The 19,095-nt window shown below is 51.6% G+C and overlaps 1 protein-coding gene across 5 annotated transcripts in view; it reads left to right on the top strand.

The window, feature by feature from the left end:
- LOC125448657 (arrestin red cell) overlaps nucleotides 1-19,095 on the top strand; it is a 144,608-nt gene that overhangs the window by 112,954 nt on the left and 12,559 nt on the right. For all 5 annotated transcript variants that reach the window (XM_059642618.1, XM_059642615.1, XM_059642614.1 and 2 more), the window contains 6 exons: nucleotides 615-659; nucleotides 3,466-3,662; nucleotides 7,834-7,893; nucleotides 8,700-8,767; nucleotides 16,266-16,401; nucleotides 17,959-18,043. In XM_059642618.1, the coding sequence (XP_059498601.1) occupies nucleotides 615-659; nucleotides 3,466-3,662; nucleotides 7,834-7,893; nucleotides 8,700-8,767; nucleotides 16,266-16,401; nucleotides 17,959-18,043 (591 nt within the window). The remainder of the gene's footprint in view (nucleotides 1-614; nucleotides 660-3,465; nucleotides 3,663-7,833; nucleotides 7,894-8,699; nucleotides 8,768-16,265; nucleotides 16,402-17,958; nucleotides 18,044-19,095) is intronic.

The following is a 19,095-nucleotide window of genomic DNA, read 5'->3' as shown; positions in this document are numbered from 1 at the left end:
TCTCTCCAGAGCACAGCCATCATACTGGGCTAGGAACATTAACTTCTTTGCTTGCTGTGGTGAGAGAGACCTGACCCCTCTGAGTTTCCCCAGCGATTTCTGTTCTCGTTTCAGATTTCCGAGCTCCGCTTTTATTTTGGGTGGTGTGTTTTACGGTGAGAGAGGGCGAAAAGTGTTGTGTCTAAATGGAATGCAACACCCCCCCCCCCCCCGCCTCCCCCCGCCAATTGTCTTTTCCGTCCCTCCCCAGTGTAGTCACCAACATTTGACATCTCGAGGCCTTCTTTCCATCTCTTTGTGCCCTCACCCTCGTTTCCCCCCAGTATTGTCTGGCCTTGCGCACCCGTCCCCGGCCTTGCACTCTCCCGGGATATCTGATCTCACACTTCCTCTTGGGTGGTGTGCTGCTAAATTTTACTATGTCCTGCTATTGTGGATTGCTTTCCCAAGCTAGGTGTGCTGCCCCTGTACAAATCAGTTAGCCATGTGTTTGTGTGTGTGTGTGTGTGTGTGTGTGTGTGTGTGTGTGTGTGTATGTGTCCGTAAATGTATTTTATCCCATGCTAACCTTTGTCTCTAATGCTCCCTCTCTCTCTTTCTCCCTCCCTTTGCAGATGGAGTGGTGTTGGTGGATCCCGAGTATCTCAAAGACAGACGAGGTGAGCGCATTGTCACCGACTCACAAAAGGGTGGTGAAGCAGAATGCCTCCATTCATCCCATCATGCCTGCACTGGCTCTCCAAGCAGGCAGCACGATCTAGAGCTAATCTCCTGCTTTATTCCCACAGACTTCGTTATGGCCCAGACAAAAACTTCAAAATATACAAAAGAGATAGCCCAGACCCTAACTTTTTCTTCTTTTCAAGGCCATTGCCAGGTGTTGCATTTCAGATGCAGCTTGATTGGTCAAACTATCAGTTTTCAAGCAAAGTACACTTTATTCATACCCTATAGTTAAATTACAACAGAAGAAAGAATTTGAATAGCTTTCCTCTATTGGAAAACGTAATAGAATAGTTTACACAAAACAGTGTAACTGTTCCAATGTAGTAACATCTTGGAAGCACACACAGGTGCTTGCAGTAAAATAGATTGTTTCACGGGCAATTCTCCAGTCCAGGGAGAGAAAATTAAGAGAAAACTCTGTGTGCGTGCGTGCATCTGTGTGTGTGTTGTGTGTGTGGTGTGGCAGACAGAGAGAGAGGAGCAGGGAGAGATGTACTGTAGCTCCCAAACCCAGCTTCAAGACCTGACCAACTCCTACTGAGAACTGAAACAAAATGTCCTCACTCTAGGGCCCTGATCCCACATCGTCGACTGCTTCTGTTGATCTAATTTTTAAAAAATCCAAGGTCTCTCTAGCTGTTTGCTTTTGGAGCAGACAGCTTGTCACCTCTGTCTCAACCCTTCTTCATAAAAAATAAAGGACAAAATAGGCCTCTTTAAAGCTTTCGTGTCATCACACCTTGCTTATTGTTTCTATCTGATATTGCTTATTGTTTCAATCTACCTAATCATCTGCTGCCCCTCTCGAACGCCTCAAATGAACCTGCCTCTACCACACTTCTTGTCGGTGCATTCCAGGCCTTGACCACTGGCTGAGTGAAAAAGATTTTTTTTCCCTCATGTAGTATTTACTACTTCTGCAAATCGCATTAAATCTTTACCCTGTGATTCTCAATCCTCCTACGAATGGACGGGAGCAGCCTCATCCTGGATAGGAAAAGGGTCTGGGCCAAATGAAGGCAGAAACGGGACCAGTTCAGCCAGCCAGCATGGATGAGTTGGGCCGAAGGGTCTGTTTCCACGCTGTGTGACTCTATGGCTCCATGAATTTGAAAACCTCCACCTCCAAGGAGAACAATCTCAGCCTCTCCGATCTACCGCCACAAGGAATCCCATCCTCGAGACCATTCTGCTGCCCTCCCTCCAGTGTATGCGCATCCTGTATGGTGGCTCCCAGTACCATACGCATTATTCCAGACAACAATCTGACGAGTGTCTTGTGCAAATTCAGCATCGCCTCCTTGCTCTTGTATGCTGTGCCCCTGTTCAGAAAGCTGAGGACGCTGTACGTTATAAACTGCTCTCTTTGCCTGTCCTACCACCTTCAAAGATCGTAGGTCCTTCTATTCTGTAATCCCTTGAGATTAATAAACCATAACTTTACATAGTCTTTTATAATGTTGCGGCAAAACACGTGGATAATTAGTCTTGCAATGGATCAGACCAGACCACCTCAAAATAACTTAACAAGGCATCCTAGACCCGAGCTTTTTCTTGTTTTAAATGTAAATGTAAAGTGCTCTGTTCCAGATGCATTTCGATTGGTCAAACTACTCAATGTTAACATACTTTATTCAAGCACTGTGGTTAAAATACAACAAAAGAAAGCAGAAACTGGAATAACTTGAATCCATTTTAAAACAGCAAAATAATAGATTATTTTACAACTAAACGGTAACTATTCTGATACAATAACATCCCATAAACACACCCTTGGCAAAGGCATATTCAGTAAAAATAGATTATCTCAAAAGCAATTATGGTAGCAGGAAGAGAAACCCCATCTCTTAGCTGCGATAGAGAAAGGAATAACACTTGTAGTGAACCTGAACAAACCCGCTCGAAATGTATTCAGAAGACGGCATAGACCCTAACCTTTTCCTTCTTTTTAAAGACATTGTGTTCCAGATGCAATTTGATTGGTCAAACTGCCAGTCTTGAAGCAAAACACAATTTATTCAAACACTATTGTTAAAATACAACAATAGAAGAAAGAAATTGGAATGACTTAACTCTATTGGAAAACTTAACGGCATAATAGATTATTTTATGACTAAGCAATAACTGTTCCCATATAGTGACACCATAAACACACCTTTGGCAAAGGCACATTCAGTAAAATAGATTGTCTCACAGGCAGGTCTCCAATCCAGGAGGAAAAAAAACATTAAACAATTATTCTGAGAGAGAGAATATAGCAGCTGGGAGAAATTCATTGCCTTTAAACCCTGGTGTGACCCCAGCAACAATTGCTGAAAGCTAAAACTAAAAATCCTGGCCTTAAGCCATGTCTGACTATGTGGACAATGATAAACCCAGAGGAGCAATGTCTGGGGAATCTGATTAGTGTGATCCAAATAATCGCAGTGGAATCACTTCTCCCCCTGTCCCCATCCCTGGTGTAATTTCTCCAGATCTCCTGCTAACTTTTTTTTCTGATACTCCCTGTCAAAGTGCTCCCTCTGGAAGCTTTATCAACTGTGTTCCTACAAAGGGGGAAATCCTAAAAAAAATGAACAAAATGGACCTGGAGTTATCAGTGAAATATGGGTTTGGGCTGTTTAAACTAGCTGGATTGATTGGACCTTGAGCTCTCTTCCTCAGGCATTCCAGAGCTGTTTGAGTGAGCTGCTCCTGGTAAAATGGGCTGTGATCTCTGTTTTTTTTTGTGTGTGCCAGTGTTTGTCACTCTGACCTGTGCATTCCGTTACGGACGTGAGGACCTCGATGTGCTGGGCCTGTCCTTCAGGAAGGACCTTTTCATTGCGACATTCCAGGCCTTCCCACCTCTGCCAGAGGAGAAGAAGCCGCTGACCAGACTGCAGGAGAGACTTATTAAGAAACTGGGAGAAAATGCCTTTCCTTTCTTCTTCACAGTGAGTGAGGTGTCTGAGTGCACGCGCGTAGGTCTGATTGCGGGGTTTGTGCGTGTGTGGTGAGGGAGTGTCAACGCGTGTGCGGGAGTATACATGTGCGTTTGCGCGCATGTCAGCACGTGTCCAAAAGGCCTTAAGGTATAGCAGCAGAATGCGGCCATTTGGCCCCTTGACTCTGCTCCACCGTTCGATCATTGCTGACATGTTTCTCAACCCCGTTCCACCGTAACCCTTGACTCCCCCCTTTCCAATCAAGTACTTGTCTATCTCTTTCTTAAAGACACTCAATGCTTTCGCCCCCACAGCTCCCTGCGGCAGTGTGTTCCGCAGATTCCCCACCCTCTGCCTGAAGAAATTTCTCCTCATCTCAGTCCGCCCCTGCACCCTGAGGCTGTGTCCTCGGCTCCTAGTCTCTCCTCCTGTTAGAAACATCCACTCCACGTTCACTCCATCCAGGCCCCTCAGTATTCTGTAAGTTTCAATCAGATCCTCCCATCATCCTTCTAAACTCCATCGAGTATAGACCCAGACCTCTCCTCATACGACACACCCTTCAACCCCGGGATCCTTCTTGTGAACCTCCTCTGACCTCCCCCTCCAAGGCCAGCATGTCCTTCCTTAGATACGGGGCCCAAAACTGCTCACAGTATTCCAAACGCCGGTCTGACCAGAGCCTTGCACAACCTCAGCAGTACATACTCTGCTCCTGTGTTCTAGCCCTCTCGGAATGAATGCTAACATCGCATTTACCATCCACACTGCCAACTGAACAGCCCTTTAACCTTAGGAGAATCCGGAACTCGGGTTCCTAAGTCCATTTGTGCTTCCGACTTCCAAAGCCTTGCCCTGTTTGGAAAATAATCCAAGCCTCCGAACAGAGCCTTGTAGCCTGGGCGGGACATCACTGCTCTTCCAGCCATGTCGTTGGATCACAGAATCCTGATAAAAGGAGACCTTTTAGGGGAGGCGATGGCCCCGTGGCGTTATCGCTGGACTGTTAATCCAGAGACCTAGGGAATGTTCTGGGGACCTGGGTTCAAATCCTGCCATGGCAGATGGTACAATTTGAATTCAATAAATATCTGGAATTAAGAGTCTAAAGATGACCATGAATCCATTGTCAATTGTTGGAAAAATCCATCTGGTTCACTCATGACCTTTAGGGAAGGAAACTGCTATCCTTACCTGGTCTGGCCTACATGTGACTCCAGACCCACAGCAATGTTGCTAACTCATAACTGCCCTCTGTGGCAATTAGGGATGGGCAATAAAGCTGGGCCTAGCCAGTGATGCCCTCATCCCATGGATGAATGAAGTGCGCATTCTAGCCCTTGGAATAAGTGCCAGGACCTAATGCCATTTCCCCCTCACCACCTTTTCTGCTTAAATAGTCATTAAACTGTGAGGCAGTACAAACAGGCCATTCGGCCCCTCAAGCCTGCCCCACCATTCGATTGGGTCAAGGGTATTCCCAGCCTCTCGTCTTCCGCTTTCCCTGACTTCCCAACTGATCAGGAATCTGTCAGAAGAGGCCCTTCGGCCCATTGAGTTTGGGGCGTCACATGAAAAACTCTTGACCTTCAACCTAATCCAATTTACCAGCATTTGGCCCCTGGTCTTGAGTATTACAACGTGCCCCATGCTCATCCAAGTGTAAAGGATGTGAGGCAACTCACCTCAGACAGCACATTCCTCACTGTCACCGCACTCCGAATGAAAACACTTCTCTCCCCACAGCCCCTCTAAAACTTTCTTGCCCCTCACCTTGAACCCATGTCCCCTCGTGCCTGGCCCAAGGGAAACAGTTGGCCCTTAGCCACACTCTCAATGCCCCTGATAACCTCGTAAACCTCAATCAGATCCCCCTCGGACTTCTCTGCTCCAACGAATAACAGCCCACGCCTATCTGACCTAGCCCCACCACTTCAGTTCTCCATCCCAGACAGCAATCCTGGTTAATCTCCTCTGCACCACACCCCTACCGGGAACTACCCACTGTAACTCCAGCTGTGGCCTCATCAAAGTTCCAGACGTCTCCAACATGACCTCAATGCTTTTGTAATGGATGGATAAAGGCAAGTCTCCCATGTGCCGTTTTCGCTGCCATTCCACCTCAGAAACCTATGGACATGCTAAATAGCCCCGTAATGCCCAGGGATGTGCGGGTTAGGGTGGATTGGCCATGCTAAATTGTCCCGTAGTGCCCAGGGATGTGCAGGTTAGGGTGGGTTGGCCGTGCTAAATTGTCCCGTAGTGCCCAGGGATGTGCGGGTTAGGGTGGATTGGCCGTGCTAAATTGTCCCGTAGTGCCCAGGGATGTGTGGGTTAGGGTGGATTGGCCGTGCTAAATTGTCCCGTAGTGCCCAGGGATGTGTGGGTTAGGGTGGATTGACCGTGCTAAATTGTTCCATAGTGCCCAGGGATGTACGGGTTAGGGTGGGTTGGCCGTGCTAAATTGTCCTGTAGTGCCCAGGGATGTGCGGGTTAGGGTGGATTGGCCGTGCTAAATAGTCCCATAGTGCCCAGGGATGTGCAGGGTAGGGTGGATTGGCTATTCCAAGCTCCCTCAATTCAACAGAAAACTTTAATATTACCAAAGTTGATCGCCTCAGAATCTTCACTGTCATCTCACATTCGCCACTTACCTGTCCATTTGAACATCCCAGTTTATACCATCACTTTGCCCGAGACCCTCAACCTCACTGTTAACCCACCCATCTAATCTCTGCGTCATCCACAAACAGACCAATCCACCCTCCCACACGGTCATCTATCTTATTTATTTACATCAACAGCAAATTGTAGGGAGCCCAGCACAGCTCCCTGTGGGTATGCTGTTGGACACTGTCTTCCTGTCACTTGAAAGAGCCTCTACGGTGTGGGTGCAGGCCATTCGGCCCATCGGTCCACACCAAACCTCCAAACAGCAACGCACCCAGATCCATCCCCCTATCCTATCCCTGTATGTCTTACATTTTCCACGGCCAACCCACCCTAACCCGCACATCCCTGGACACTATGGGACAATTTAGCACGGCCAATCCACCCTAACCCACACATCCCTGGGCACTATGGGACAATTTAGCACGGCCAACCCACCCTAACCTGCACATCCCTGGGCACTATGGGACAATTTAGCACGGCCAATCCACCCTAACCCGCACGTCCCTGAACACTCTGGGCAATTTAGCACGGCCAATCCACCCTAACCCGCACATCCCTGGACACTATGGGACAATTTAGCACGGCCAATCCACCTTAACCTGCACATCCCTGGACACTATGGGACAATTTAGCACGGCCAATCCACCCTAACCCGCACATCCCTGGGCACTACGGGACAATTTAGCACGGCCAATCCACCCTAACCCGCACATCCCTGGGCACTACAGGACAATTTAGCACGGCCAACCCACCCTAACCCGCACATCCCTGGGCACTATGGGACAATTTAGCACGGCCAATCCACCCTAACCCGCACATCCCTGGGCACTACAGGACAATTTAGCACGGCCAACCCACCCTAACCCGCACATCCCTGGGCACTACGGGACAATTTAGCACGGCCAATCCACCCTAACCCGCACATCTTTGGACTGTGGGAGGAAACCAGAGCACCCGGAGGAAACCCACGCAGACACGGGGAGAATGTGCAAACTCCACACAGACAGTCGCAGGGGGGTGGGATCGAACCCGGGTCCCTGGCGCTGTGTGGTACCGGTGCTGACGACTGTGCAGACTATTCTAAACTGTGATAGATACAAGCCCAGCCTTTCCCACCTTTCCTCATCAGACACCCCAAGCATTTCTAGATATTTCAGTCAGATAACTCCTCGTTACGTGGCTTGCAATGCATTTACGTAGTTACATAAATAACGAAACCAGTATTGAGACTGGTTGGCTCGCCAAGCTGGTTTGTGAACCTTCATGAAACCAATACCATGCAGTATTGTTGTTTCGTTTGACTGTATTCCTGGTGTGGTCTCACTGTATCGCAGAGAAACATAGGAGTAGGCCATTTGGTGCTCTTGATACTGTTTTCCCATTCAGTAGGATCATGGCAGATCATCCAGCTCAATCCCCTGTTCCCTGTTTCTCCCCCATCGCTTTGATCCTTTTAGTCCTCTGAACTGTATCTAACTTTATCTGGCAAACATTCCTGTTTCTGCAGCTCCCACAGAATCTGCCATGTTCAGTTACCCTACAACCAGGCCCAGAGGACACAGGCAAGGTAAACTAGTCGTGTTTATTGCTGTCACTGTTCAGAGAGTCCTCAGCCAGATTTTATACCCAAACTGACATGCTTCCCTCATGTTTCCACCTTCCCCATCTCTGTACTCCCCTTCCTCCTCGTTCCCCACTCTCCCGTTCTCCACTGCCTTCCTCTCTTTTCCTCTTCCTTCCCTCCCATTCCGCTGCCCCCACTTTCTCTGTCCCTTGCCCTCCCTCTCTCTCTCACTTCACCCTTCTCACTCCCTCACTCTCCCTCCACCTCTCTTTTTCTGCCTGCTCTCTCTCTCTCTCTCTCGTCTACTCTCTCCCTCCCTCTCTTTCTCTCGCTGCCCCGGCATCTCCCCACCCCATCCCCCTCCCGTCCCTCCCTCTCTTTCTCCCTATCTGTCTCTCCCCTCCCATCTCCCTCATTCCTCTCTTCCTTCCCCCCTCCGTCTCTGTCCTCCCATTTCTCTCACTCATCCCTGTGTCTCTCTTTTCCTCTCTCTCTCTCTCTCTCTCTCCCTCTCTCTTCCCCCCCCACCCCTCCATCTCCCCCTCCCTCTCTCACCCTGTCTCAATTCCACCCTTTTCCCCCAACTCCATCACCTGTTCCCCTTCTCACTCTCTCCCTCCCTATCTATCTATCTTCTTTTTTCCCTCTATCTGTCTCTCCCTCACCTCTCTTCCCTCTCTCCCACTCTCTCTCCTCCTCTCTCTTTTCTCCTTCGCTCCCTCTTCTCCCTCTCTCCCTCCCACTTCTCTCTTCCCCCCCTCCACCCACCCCACCCTCTTTCGCTTCCCATCCCTTCATCCCACCCCCAGGCCTGTGGAGTGGACTTTGAAATCCGGGCCTTCTGTGCGAAGACGATGGAAGAGAAGATCCACAAGAGGTGAGCCTTGCCCTGTCTCCATCAGCGCTCGCAAACGTGCTGTTTCGGGATGGGTTGGGTCACGTAGGAGTAAAGCTTGGGGAGAGAGTTAGAGCGAGTTAATGGGAACTATTGAATGCACAGATGTGAACAGGACACTAACAGACACCCTCCGCTGGCAGAGATAGCCAGGCCCAAAGCGTCAGCCTTCCTGCTCCTCTGATGCTGCTGGGCCGGCTGTGTTCATCCAGCTCCGCACCTTGTAGACCCCACTAACACACTGCCAATGCTGAGCACAGTTAGCTCTAATGTAGCTCCTTGTATGCCAGTAATGCCTCTTGGGGCAGAGCGGGGGCGGGGTAGAGGGGGTGTGCTAAGGGCACATTTACTTTATTACTGCCAGTCACCCCCCCCCCCCCACCCACCCCGACCCCGGCAACCTTAAATGTTCACCCAACCACCTGGAAGGATAAGGGCAAGGGATGTGAGGAACTACAGTTTCCCCTCCAGATGGCTTGCTCGGAAATATATCAGCCGTTCCTTCAGTGCCACTGGGTCAGAATCCTGCAGCTCCCTCCCTAATGGCACTGCGTGGGTGTCCTAAACGCCACATGGGACTGCAGCAGTTCAAGAATGCAGCTTACCCCCACCTTTCCCAGGGGCAGTTAGGGTCAGGAAATAAATCCTGGGACCAGACAGTGACAACCTGAGATAAAGATACCGAAAGTGCAGAATCCTGATTTGCTTTTGATATTGTTATCTGTTGCTTGCTTTGCAAATTGTTCACACAATAATCAATTACGTTTTGCATTTTGCTATTACGCTGTAAGTTACTTCGCAAAAGAGTCGTCATAGAATCGCTGCAGTGTGGAAGCAGGCCATTCAGCCCATTGAGTCTACCCCAAACTCCCATGAGCTTCCCCAATCCTCAAATCCTATCACTGTAACACTGCATTTCCCATAGCTAACCAGCCCTAACCTGCACATCCCTGGGCACTATGGGACAATTTAGCACGGCCAACCCACCCTAACCTGCACATCCCTGGGCACTATGGGACAATTTAGCACGGCCAATCCACCCTAACCTGCACATCCCTGGGCACTATGGGACAATTTAGCATGGCCAACCCACCCTAACCCGCACATCCCTGGGCACTACGGAACAATTTAGCACGGCCGATCCACCCTAACCTGCACATCCCTGGGCACTATGGGACAATTTAGCACGGCCAACCCACCCTAACCCGCACATCCCTGGGCACTACGGAACAATTTAGCACGGCCGATCCACCCTAACCTGCACATCCCTGGGCACTATGGGACAATTTAGCACGGCCAACCCACCCTAACCCGCACATCCCTGGGCACTACGGAACAATTTAGCACGGCCGATCCGCCCTAACCCGCACATCCCTGGGCACTACGGAACAATTTAGCACGGCCGATCCACCCTAACCCACACATCCCTGGGCACTATGGGACAATTTAGCACGGCCAACCCACCCTAACCCACACATCCCTGGGCACTATGCGACAATTTAGCACGGCCAATCCACCCTAACCCGCACATCCCTGGGCACTATGCGACAATTTAGCACGGCCAATCCACCCTAACCCACACATCCCTGGGCACTATGCGACAATTTAGCACGGCCAATCCACCCTAACCCGCACATCCCTGGGCACTATGGGACAATTTAGCACGGCCAATCCACCCTAACCTGCACATCCCTGGGCACTATGGGACAATTTAGCATGGCCAACCCACCCTAACCCGCACATCCCTGGGCACTACGGGACAATTTAGCACGGCCGATCCACCCTAACCTGCACATCCCTGGGCACTATGGGACAATTTAGCACGGCCAACCCACCCTAACCCTCACATCCCTGGGCACTATGGGACAATTTAGCACGGCCAACCCACCCTAACCCGCACATCCCTGGGCACTACGGAACAATTTAGCACGGCCGATCCACCCTAACCTGCACATCCCTGGGCACTATGGGACAATTTAGCACGGCCAACCCACCCTAACCCGCACATTCCTGGGCACTATGGGACAATTTAGCACGGCCAACCCACCCTAACCTGCACATCCCTGGGCACTATGGGACAATTGAGCACGGCCAATCCACCCTAACCCGCACATCCCTGGGCACTATGGGACAATTTAGCACGGCCAATCCACCCTAACCCGCACATCACTGGGCACTACGGAACAATTTAGCACGGCCAATCCACCCTAACCCGCACATCCCTGGACACTACGGGACAATTTAGCACGGCCAATCCACCCTAACCTGCACATCCCTGGGCACTACGGGACAATTTAGCACGGCCAATCCACCCTAACCCGCACATCCCTGGACACTACGGGACAATTTAGCACGGCCAACCCACCCTAACCTGCACATCCCTGGGCACTACGGGACAATTTAGCACGGCCAATCCACCCTAACCCGCACATCCCTGGACACTACGGGACAATTTAGCACGGCCAACCCACCCTAACCTGCACATTCCTGGGCACTATGGGACAATTTAGCATGGCCAATCCACCCTAACCCGCACATCCCTGGGCACTACGGGACAATTTAGCACGGCCAATCCACTCTAACCCGCACATCCCTGGGCACTATGGGACAATTTAGCACGGCCAATCCACCCTAACCTGCACATCCCTGGGCACTATGGGACAATTTAGCACGGCCAACCCACCCTAACCCGCACATCCCTGGGCACTATGGGACAATTTAGCACGGCCAACCCACCCTAACCCACACATCCCTGGGCACTATGGGACAATTTAGCACAGCCAATCCACCCTAACCCGCACATCCCTGGGCACTATGGGACAATTTAGCACGGCCAATCCACCCTAACCCCCACATCCCTGGGCAGAATGGGACAATTTATTACGGCCAATCCACCCTAACCCACACATCCCTGGGCACTATGGGACAATTTAGCACGGCCAATCCACCCTAACCCCCACATCACTGGGCACTACGGAACAATTTAGCACGGCCAATCCACCCTAACCCGCACATCCCTGGACACTACGGGACAATTTAGCACGGCCAATCCACCCTAACCTGCACATCCCTGGGCACTACGGGACAATTTAGCACGGCCAATCCACCCTAACCCGCACATCCCTGGACACTACGGGACAATTTAGCACGGCCAACCCACCCTAACCTGCACATCCCTGGGCACTACGGGACAATTTAGCACGGCCAATCCACCCTAACCCGCACATCCCTGGACACTACGGGACAATTTAGCACGGCCAACCCACCCTAACCTGCACATTCCTGGGCACTATGGGACAATTTAGCATGGCCAATCCACCCTAACCCGCACATCCCTGGGCACTACGGGACAATTTAGCACGGCCAATCCACTCTAACCCGCACATCCCTGGGCACTATGGGACAATTTAGCACGGCCAATCCACCCTAACCTGCACATCCCTGGGCACTATGGGACAATTTAGCACGGCCAATCCACCCTAACCCGCACATCCCTGGGCACTACGGGACAATTTAGCACGGCCAACCCACCCTAACCCGCACATCCCTGGGCACTATGGGACAATTTAGCACGGCCAACCCACCCTAACCCACACATCCCTGGGCACTATGGGACAATTTAGCACAGCCAATCCACCCTAACCCGCACATCCCTGGGCACTATGGGACAATTTAGCACGGCCAATCCACCCTAACCCCCACATCCCTGGGCAGAATGGGACAATTTATCACGGCCAATCCACCCTAACCCACACATCCCTGGGCACTATGGGACAATTTAGCACGGCCAATCCACCCTAACCCCCACATCCCTGGGCAGAATGGGACAATTTATCACGGCCAATCCACCCTAACCCGCACATCCCTGGGCACTATGGGACAATTTAGCACGGCCAATCCACCCTAACCTGCACATCCCTGGGCACTATGGGACAATTTAGCACGGCCAACCCACCCTAACCCGCACATCCCTGGGCACTATGGGACAATTTAGCACGGCCAACCCACCCTAACCCACACATCCCTGGGCACTATGGGACAATTTAGCACAGCCAATCCACCCTAACCCGCACATCCCTGGGCACTATGGGACAATTTAGCACGACCAATCCACCCTAACCCCCACATCCCTGGGCAGAATGGGACAATTTATCACGGCCAATCCACCCTAACCCACACATCCCTGGGCACTATGGGACAATTTAGCACGGCCAATCCACCCTAACCCCCACATCACTGGGCACTACGGAACAATTTAGCACGGCCAATCCACCCTAACCCGCACATCCCTGGACACTACGGGACAATTTAGCACGGCCAATCCACCCTAACCTGCACATCCCTGGGCACTACGGGACAATTTAGCACGGCCAATCCACCCTAACCCGCACATCCCTGGACACTACGGGACAATTTAGCACGGCCAACCCACCCTAACCTGCACATCCCTGGGCACTACGGGACAATTTAGCACGGCCAATCCACCCTAACCCGCACATCCCTGGACACTACGGGACAATTTAGCACGGCCAACCCACCCTAACCTGCACATTCCTGGGCACTATGGGACAATTTAGCATGGCCAATCCACCCTAACCCGCACATCCCTGGGCACTACGGGACAATTTAGCACGGCCAACCCACCCTAACCCGCACATCCCTGGGCACTACGGGACAATTTAGCACGGCCAATCCACCCTAACCTGCACATCCCTGGGCACTATGGGACAATTTAGCACGGCCAATCCACTCTAACCCGCACATCCCTGGGCACTATGGGACAATTTAGCACGGCCAACCCACCCTAACCCGCACATCCCTGGGCACTATGGGACAATTTAGCACAGCCAATCCACCCTAACCTGCACATCCCTGGGCACTACGGGACAATTTAGCACGGCCAATCCACCCTAACCCGCACATCCCTGGGCACTATGGGACAATTTAGCACGGCCAATCCACCCTAACCCGCACATCCCTGGGCACTATGGGACAATTTAGCATGGCCAATCCACCCTAACCCGCACATCCCTGGGCACTACGGGACAATTTAGCACGGCCAATCCACCCTAACCCCCACATCCCTGGGCACTATGGGACAATTTAGCACGGCCAATCCACCCTAACCCGCACATCCCTGGGCACTATGGGACAATTTATCACGGCCAATCCACCCTAACCCACACATCCCTGGGCACTATGGGACAATTTAGCACGGCCAATCCACCCTAACCCCCACATCACTGGGCACTACGGAACAATTTAGCACGGCCAATCCACCCTAACCCGCACATCCCTGGACACTACGGGACAATTTAGCACGGCCAATCCACCCTAACCTGCACATCCCTGGGCACTACGGGACAATTTAGCACGGCCAATCCACCCTAACCCGCACATCCCTGGACACTACGGGACAATTTAGCACGGCCAACCCACCCTAACCTGCACATCCCTGGGCACTACGGGACAATTTAGCACGGCCAATCCACCCTAACCCGCACATCCCTGGACACTACGGGACAATTTAGCACGGCCAACCCACCCTAACCTGCACATTCCTGGGCACTATGGGACAATTTAGCATGGCCAATCCACCCTAACCCGCACATCCCTGGGCACTACGGGACAATTTAGCACGGCCAACCCACCCTAACCCGCACATCCCTGGGCACTACGGGACAATTTAGCACGGCCAATCCACCCTAACCTGCACATCCCTGGGCACTATGGGACAATTTAGCACGGCCAATCCACTCTAACCCGCACATCCCTGGGCACTACGGGACAATTTAGCACAGCCAACCCACCCTAACCCGCACATCCCTGGGCACTACGGGACAATTTAGCACGGCCAATCCACCCTAACCCGCACATCCCTGGGCACTACGGGACAATTTAGCACGGCCAATCCACCCTAACCCACACATCCCTGGGCACTACGGGACAATTTAGCACGGCCAATCCACCCTAACCCACACATCCCTGGACACTATGGGACAATTTAGCACGGCCAACCCACCCTAACCCGTACATCCCTGGACACTATGGGACAATTTAGCACGGCCAACCCACCCTAACCCGCACATCCCTGGACACTATGGGACAATTTAGCACGGCCAATCCACCCTAACCCGCACATCCCTGGGCACTATGGGACAATTTATCACGGCCAATCTACCCTAGCCTGCACATCCCTGGGCAGAATGGGACAATTTATCACGGCCAATCCACCCTAACCCGCACATCTTTGGACTGTGGGAGGAAACCCCCGCAGCCACGGGGAGAACATACAGACTCCCCACAGTCAGTCACTTGAGGGTGGGATCGATCCCGGGTCCCTGGTGCTGTGAGTCAGCAGTGCTAACCGCTGAGCCACTGTGTCAGAGAGAAGAGATAATTTATTTTACACACTGGTTGAGGCCAATTTTTTTTTGAAATGTAAAAATGCATTTCCTTTGTGAAATTTTGCATGACCAACCAAACCTTTTAATGGCATGAAACGTGGCTGTTTCGGCGCGTGCTGTGATTTGAAATCTTCGCCTGTCCAGCCCTCCTGGTCCTGTTCAGATTCTCTGTCAAAACCCCAGTCAGATTAATCCTCTGTCCTGCAGCGTCCCCGTGTGGTGAGGATTGAGATTTTTCTTTGCCTGGCAGTGACCCAAGAATAGTTAACATTTCCACAAGCCCCATCACCGCCTGCTGCCGTTCCAACATTCCCAACATTCACGTAACCCTCCCTTCCCAAAACTCCCACCTTCCCGAGACCTGCACCGGGGGCTGGATCTGACGAAGATCCCTACCTGCATCCCAGCCTGCCGATTTTCCGGGCCATAATCTTCAGCCCGCGATAAAGGATTCAAATCCACCAGCTCAGGGGCGTTGTAGCAGGGTCCAGGGCACCGGGTGGGAATCCTGCTCCAGAGCTCGGGTCTCTACTGGAACAGAAGTAGGCCATTCAGCCCATTGAGTCTACTCCAACCTTCGATATGACTGTGTGGCTAACCTGATTAATTCTGCCCTCCACTCTCCCTGATTTCCCCTCCACTCTCCTTCCCGCCAATTCCCCTCCACTCTCCCTCCTGCCAATTCCCCTCCACTCTCCCTGATTTCCTCTCCACTCTCCCTCCTGCCAATTCCCCTCCACTCTCCCTGATTTCCCCTCCACTCTCCTTCCCGCCAATTCCCCTCCACTCTCCCTCCCGCCAATTCCTCTCCACTCTCCTTCCTGCCAATTCCCCTTCACTGTCCCTCCCACCAATTCCCCTCCACTCTCCTTCCTGCTAATTCCTCTCCACTCTCCCTCCCGCCAATTCCCCTCCACTCTCCTTCCTGCCAATTCCCCTTCACTGTCCTCGACTGCCTCCCTCCTCAACTCTCACCTACCCTCGACTCCTCCTATACCCCCGCTGCCCTCGATTCCTCGATTTGACTCAATCCTTCCACCTCGGACACTCCATTTCCCTCTGTTTTCCCGCAGGAACTCCGTCCGCCTGGTCATCCGGAAAGTACAGTACGCTCCGGAGAAACCAGGCCCACAGCCAATGGCAGAGACCACAAGGAGTTTCTTGATGTCCGACAGGTCCCTCCACCTCGAAGCCTCGTTAGATAAAGAGGTGAGTACGGAGAGAATCTTTTAGCAGTTGCCGGTTATTACCATCGGGACTGGAAGGTATTCTGCAGCCCTCGTCCGCCAAGGGATTTAACTTCAACCTAGTTCAACCACACAGCCCTCACTCTGTGATCGATGTAGTCTGACCTGACCCTCCAGGGAGATAGAACATAGAACATAGAACATTACAGCACAATACAGGCCCTTCGGCCCTCGATGTTGTGCCGACCTGTCATACCGATCTCAAGCCCATCTAACCTACACTATTCCATGTACGTCCATATGCTCATCCAATGACGACTTAAATGTACCTAAAGTTGGCGAATCTACTACTGTTGCAGGCAAAGCATTCCATTCCCTTACTACTCTCTGAGTAAAGAAACTACCTCTGACATCTGTCCTATATCTTTCACCCCTCAATTTAAAGCTATGCCCCCTCGTGCTCGCCGTCACCCTAGACCTAGATAGTCTAGACCTGAACTTTTATGCTTGTGTAAAGGCAAGTGTAAGGTGCTGTGCCCCAGATGTGTTTCAATTGGGCCACCACTAAGCTGTAATCAAATCACGCTTCATTCTTACAACATAGTTAAAATGCCAAAATAAGAATTGGCATGACTTTTTAGCTCATTTGAAATAGCTCACAGGATAACGTACCATTTAATCATCGACTGTTGCAACATCCCACATTTAGCCACAGTACAGTTCAGCAAAGCAGCTGTGATTCTCACGTGCTGTCCCTCTCCAGACCAGAAGAAAGAAACGATCTGCACCTTTCTTGAGTTTGAAGAGGGAGCCACACTGTCTAACTAGAACTCCTGCTTCTAGCTCGGCAACCCCAGGGAACCTTCTCAATGAACAAAGTTTTAAGAAAAAAGTGAGCGAGGGAGGAAGAGGGGCGAAGGTGAGAGGTAGGGAGAGAGATGGAGGGAGCGGGAGAGTCTGTGGTCAGGGGGTAGTTTTGAAAGAGCAGGAGAGAGTGGAAAGGCAAGAGAGGGTATGCGGAAGTGAGGGAGGGAGAACAGTAATGAAGGTGAGAGAGTGGGAGTGAAGGACTGAAAGGTGCAAACAGTATGGTGGGTATAAAGGGAGAAATGGGGGAGTGAGAGAATAGAGTATAGAAGGAGTGAGGGGACAGTAGAGGGAGTGGGAGAGGGGTGTTTATAGGGAACAGGGGAGCGAAAATGTGTGGTGGGTAGAGGGAGTGAGAGTGGAAGGAGTGAGGGAAGGAGAAGGGAGAGGATGAGAGAGGGAGTAATGGGGTCGGGAGAGGGGGAACACGAGGAGAGAACCACTGAAGCTTCCAGCTCTGAGGCAGCTTCTGCAGCTAGTCAGAAATCCCGATCTGTTGGAGCTGGCCCCACCCGTTCAGGCTGTTTCTATTGTTCCAACTTCACCTTTTACCTTACAACTTCTGGTCGAAAAAGACCAGGACGAAACAAATGACAGCATCATCAGAACAGACCCACTGCGGGGCAGAGTGGGTGAGGGTGAGGGGCCATTGGGCATGGAGTGCATGCAGGGGTCATGTTCCTTTGACATCCCGTGTTCCTTGTGCTTACAGCTCTATTACCATGCGGAACCCATCAGCGTCAATGTTCATGTGACCAACAATTCCACAAAAACCGTGAAGAAGATCAAGATTTCAGGTGAGGCATTTTGACTTTGGCCAAGACTTGGCAATCTAGCTACATCCTTGGCTGATCTGTACCTTTAGTCCCATCTACCCTCCCCTTGTTTCCACAAACCATAGACTGTCCTCAGCGGAAGCTGTTGCTCCCTTCGGGCTTTGGCTGTCTTGCCAGCCCGTCCTGATCCGATTCGCATTTGGTCTCTCCTTTCAGCGACATTCGAAGGCTTCTTTGAAAAAAATCTCCTCCCACTACCCGGCATTTATTGCCTGTCCCCAGTTACCCCCTACCTGCTTGAACCTCTGCAATCCCACGTGGCACACGGACACTCACACAGAGCCATGAGGGAAGCCATTCCGGGATTTTGACCCCACAACATTGATATATTTCCAAGTCAGGATGGGGAATGGCTCGGAGGGGAGCTTGCAAGGGCTGGGTGCTATGCTGTTCTTCCAGGGAGTTTTAAACTCCAGATCCTGGAGGTTATACAAGACAGTGGGTAGAATTTACGTTCTTTTTTTCTGGTTAAATGGTTGTGTTTTCTTGTTAACACAACCCAGATCCTCCTGGTTACCTCTAGTAGCCCTCCTAACCCTTCAGGGTCCCCGCAACTGCTACCATCTGTTTCCATGGGGAGAAACCCATTCATCGTGCCATCTGTTACACTTTTCATCCCAGGGTTCGGGGTCAGGCACAGAATGCCATCCAATCAGTGGGCGAGGGAATGGGAGAGGGAGGGAGCTGACTGATGGATCGGATTGGAATCATTCTCGGGCCCTGCTCCCCACTGCCGTTTCTGTTCACTAATCCAGCACCAAGCTGGAGCGTGGAGCTACTCCGGGCTGGTTTCCATCTTCAGTCCTAATCACCTCTTCGTTATACTATTGCCCCCCCGCCCCCTTCAGCCTTTCTCTGTCTCTCCCTCTCTTTTTCTCACTCTCTCTCTGTCTCTCTGTGTCTGTCTTTCTCTATCTATCTTCATCGCTGTCTATCTGGCTCTCTCTGTTCATCGAGCTCTCTCTTCATCGCTCTCTATCTTCATCGCTCTCTATCATGAGCTCTATCTTCAT

Source organism: Stegostoma tigrinum, chromosome 45, assembly GCF_030684315.1.
Source record: "Stegostoma tigrinum isolate sSteTig4 chromosome 45, sSteTig4.hap1, whole genome shotgun sequence".
NCBI classification, from domain to species: domain Eukaryota; kingdom Metazoa; phylum Chordata; class Chondrichthyes; order Orectolobiformes; family Stegostomatidae; genus Stegostoma; species Stegostoma tigrinum.
The sequence above is the reverse complement of the archived record's forward strand: the minus strand, read 5'-3'. Positions and strand labels throughout refer to the sequence as shown.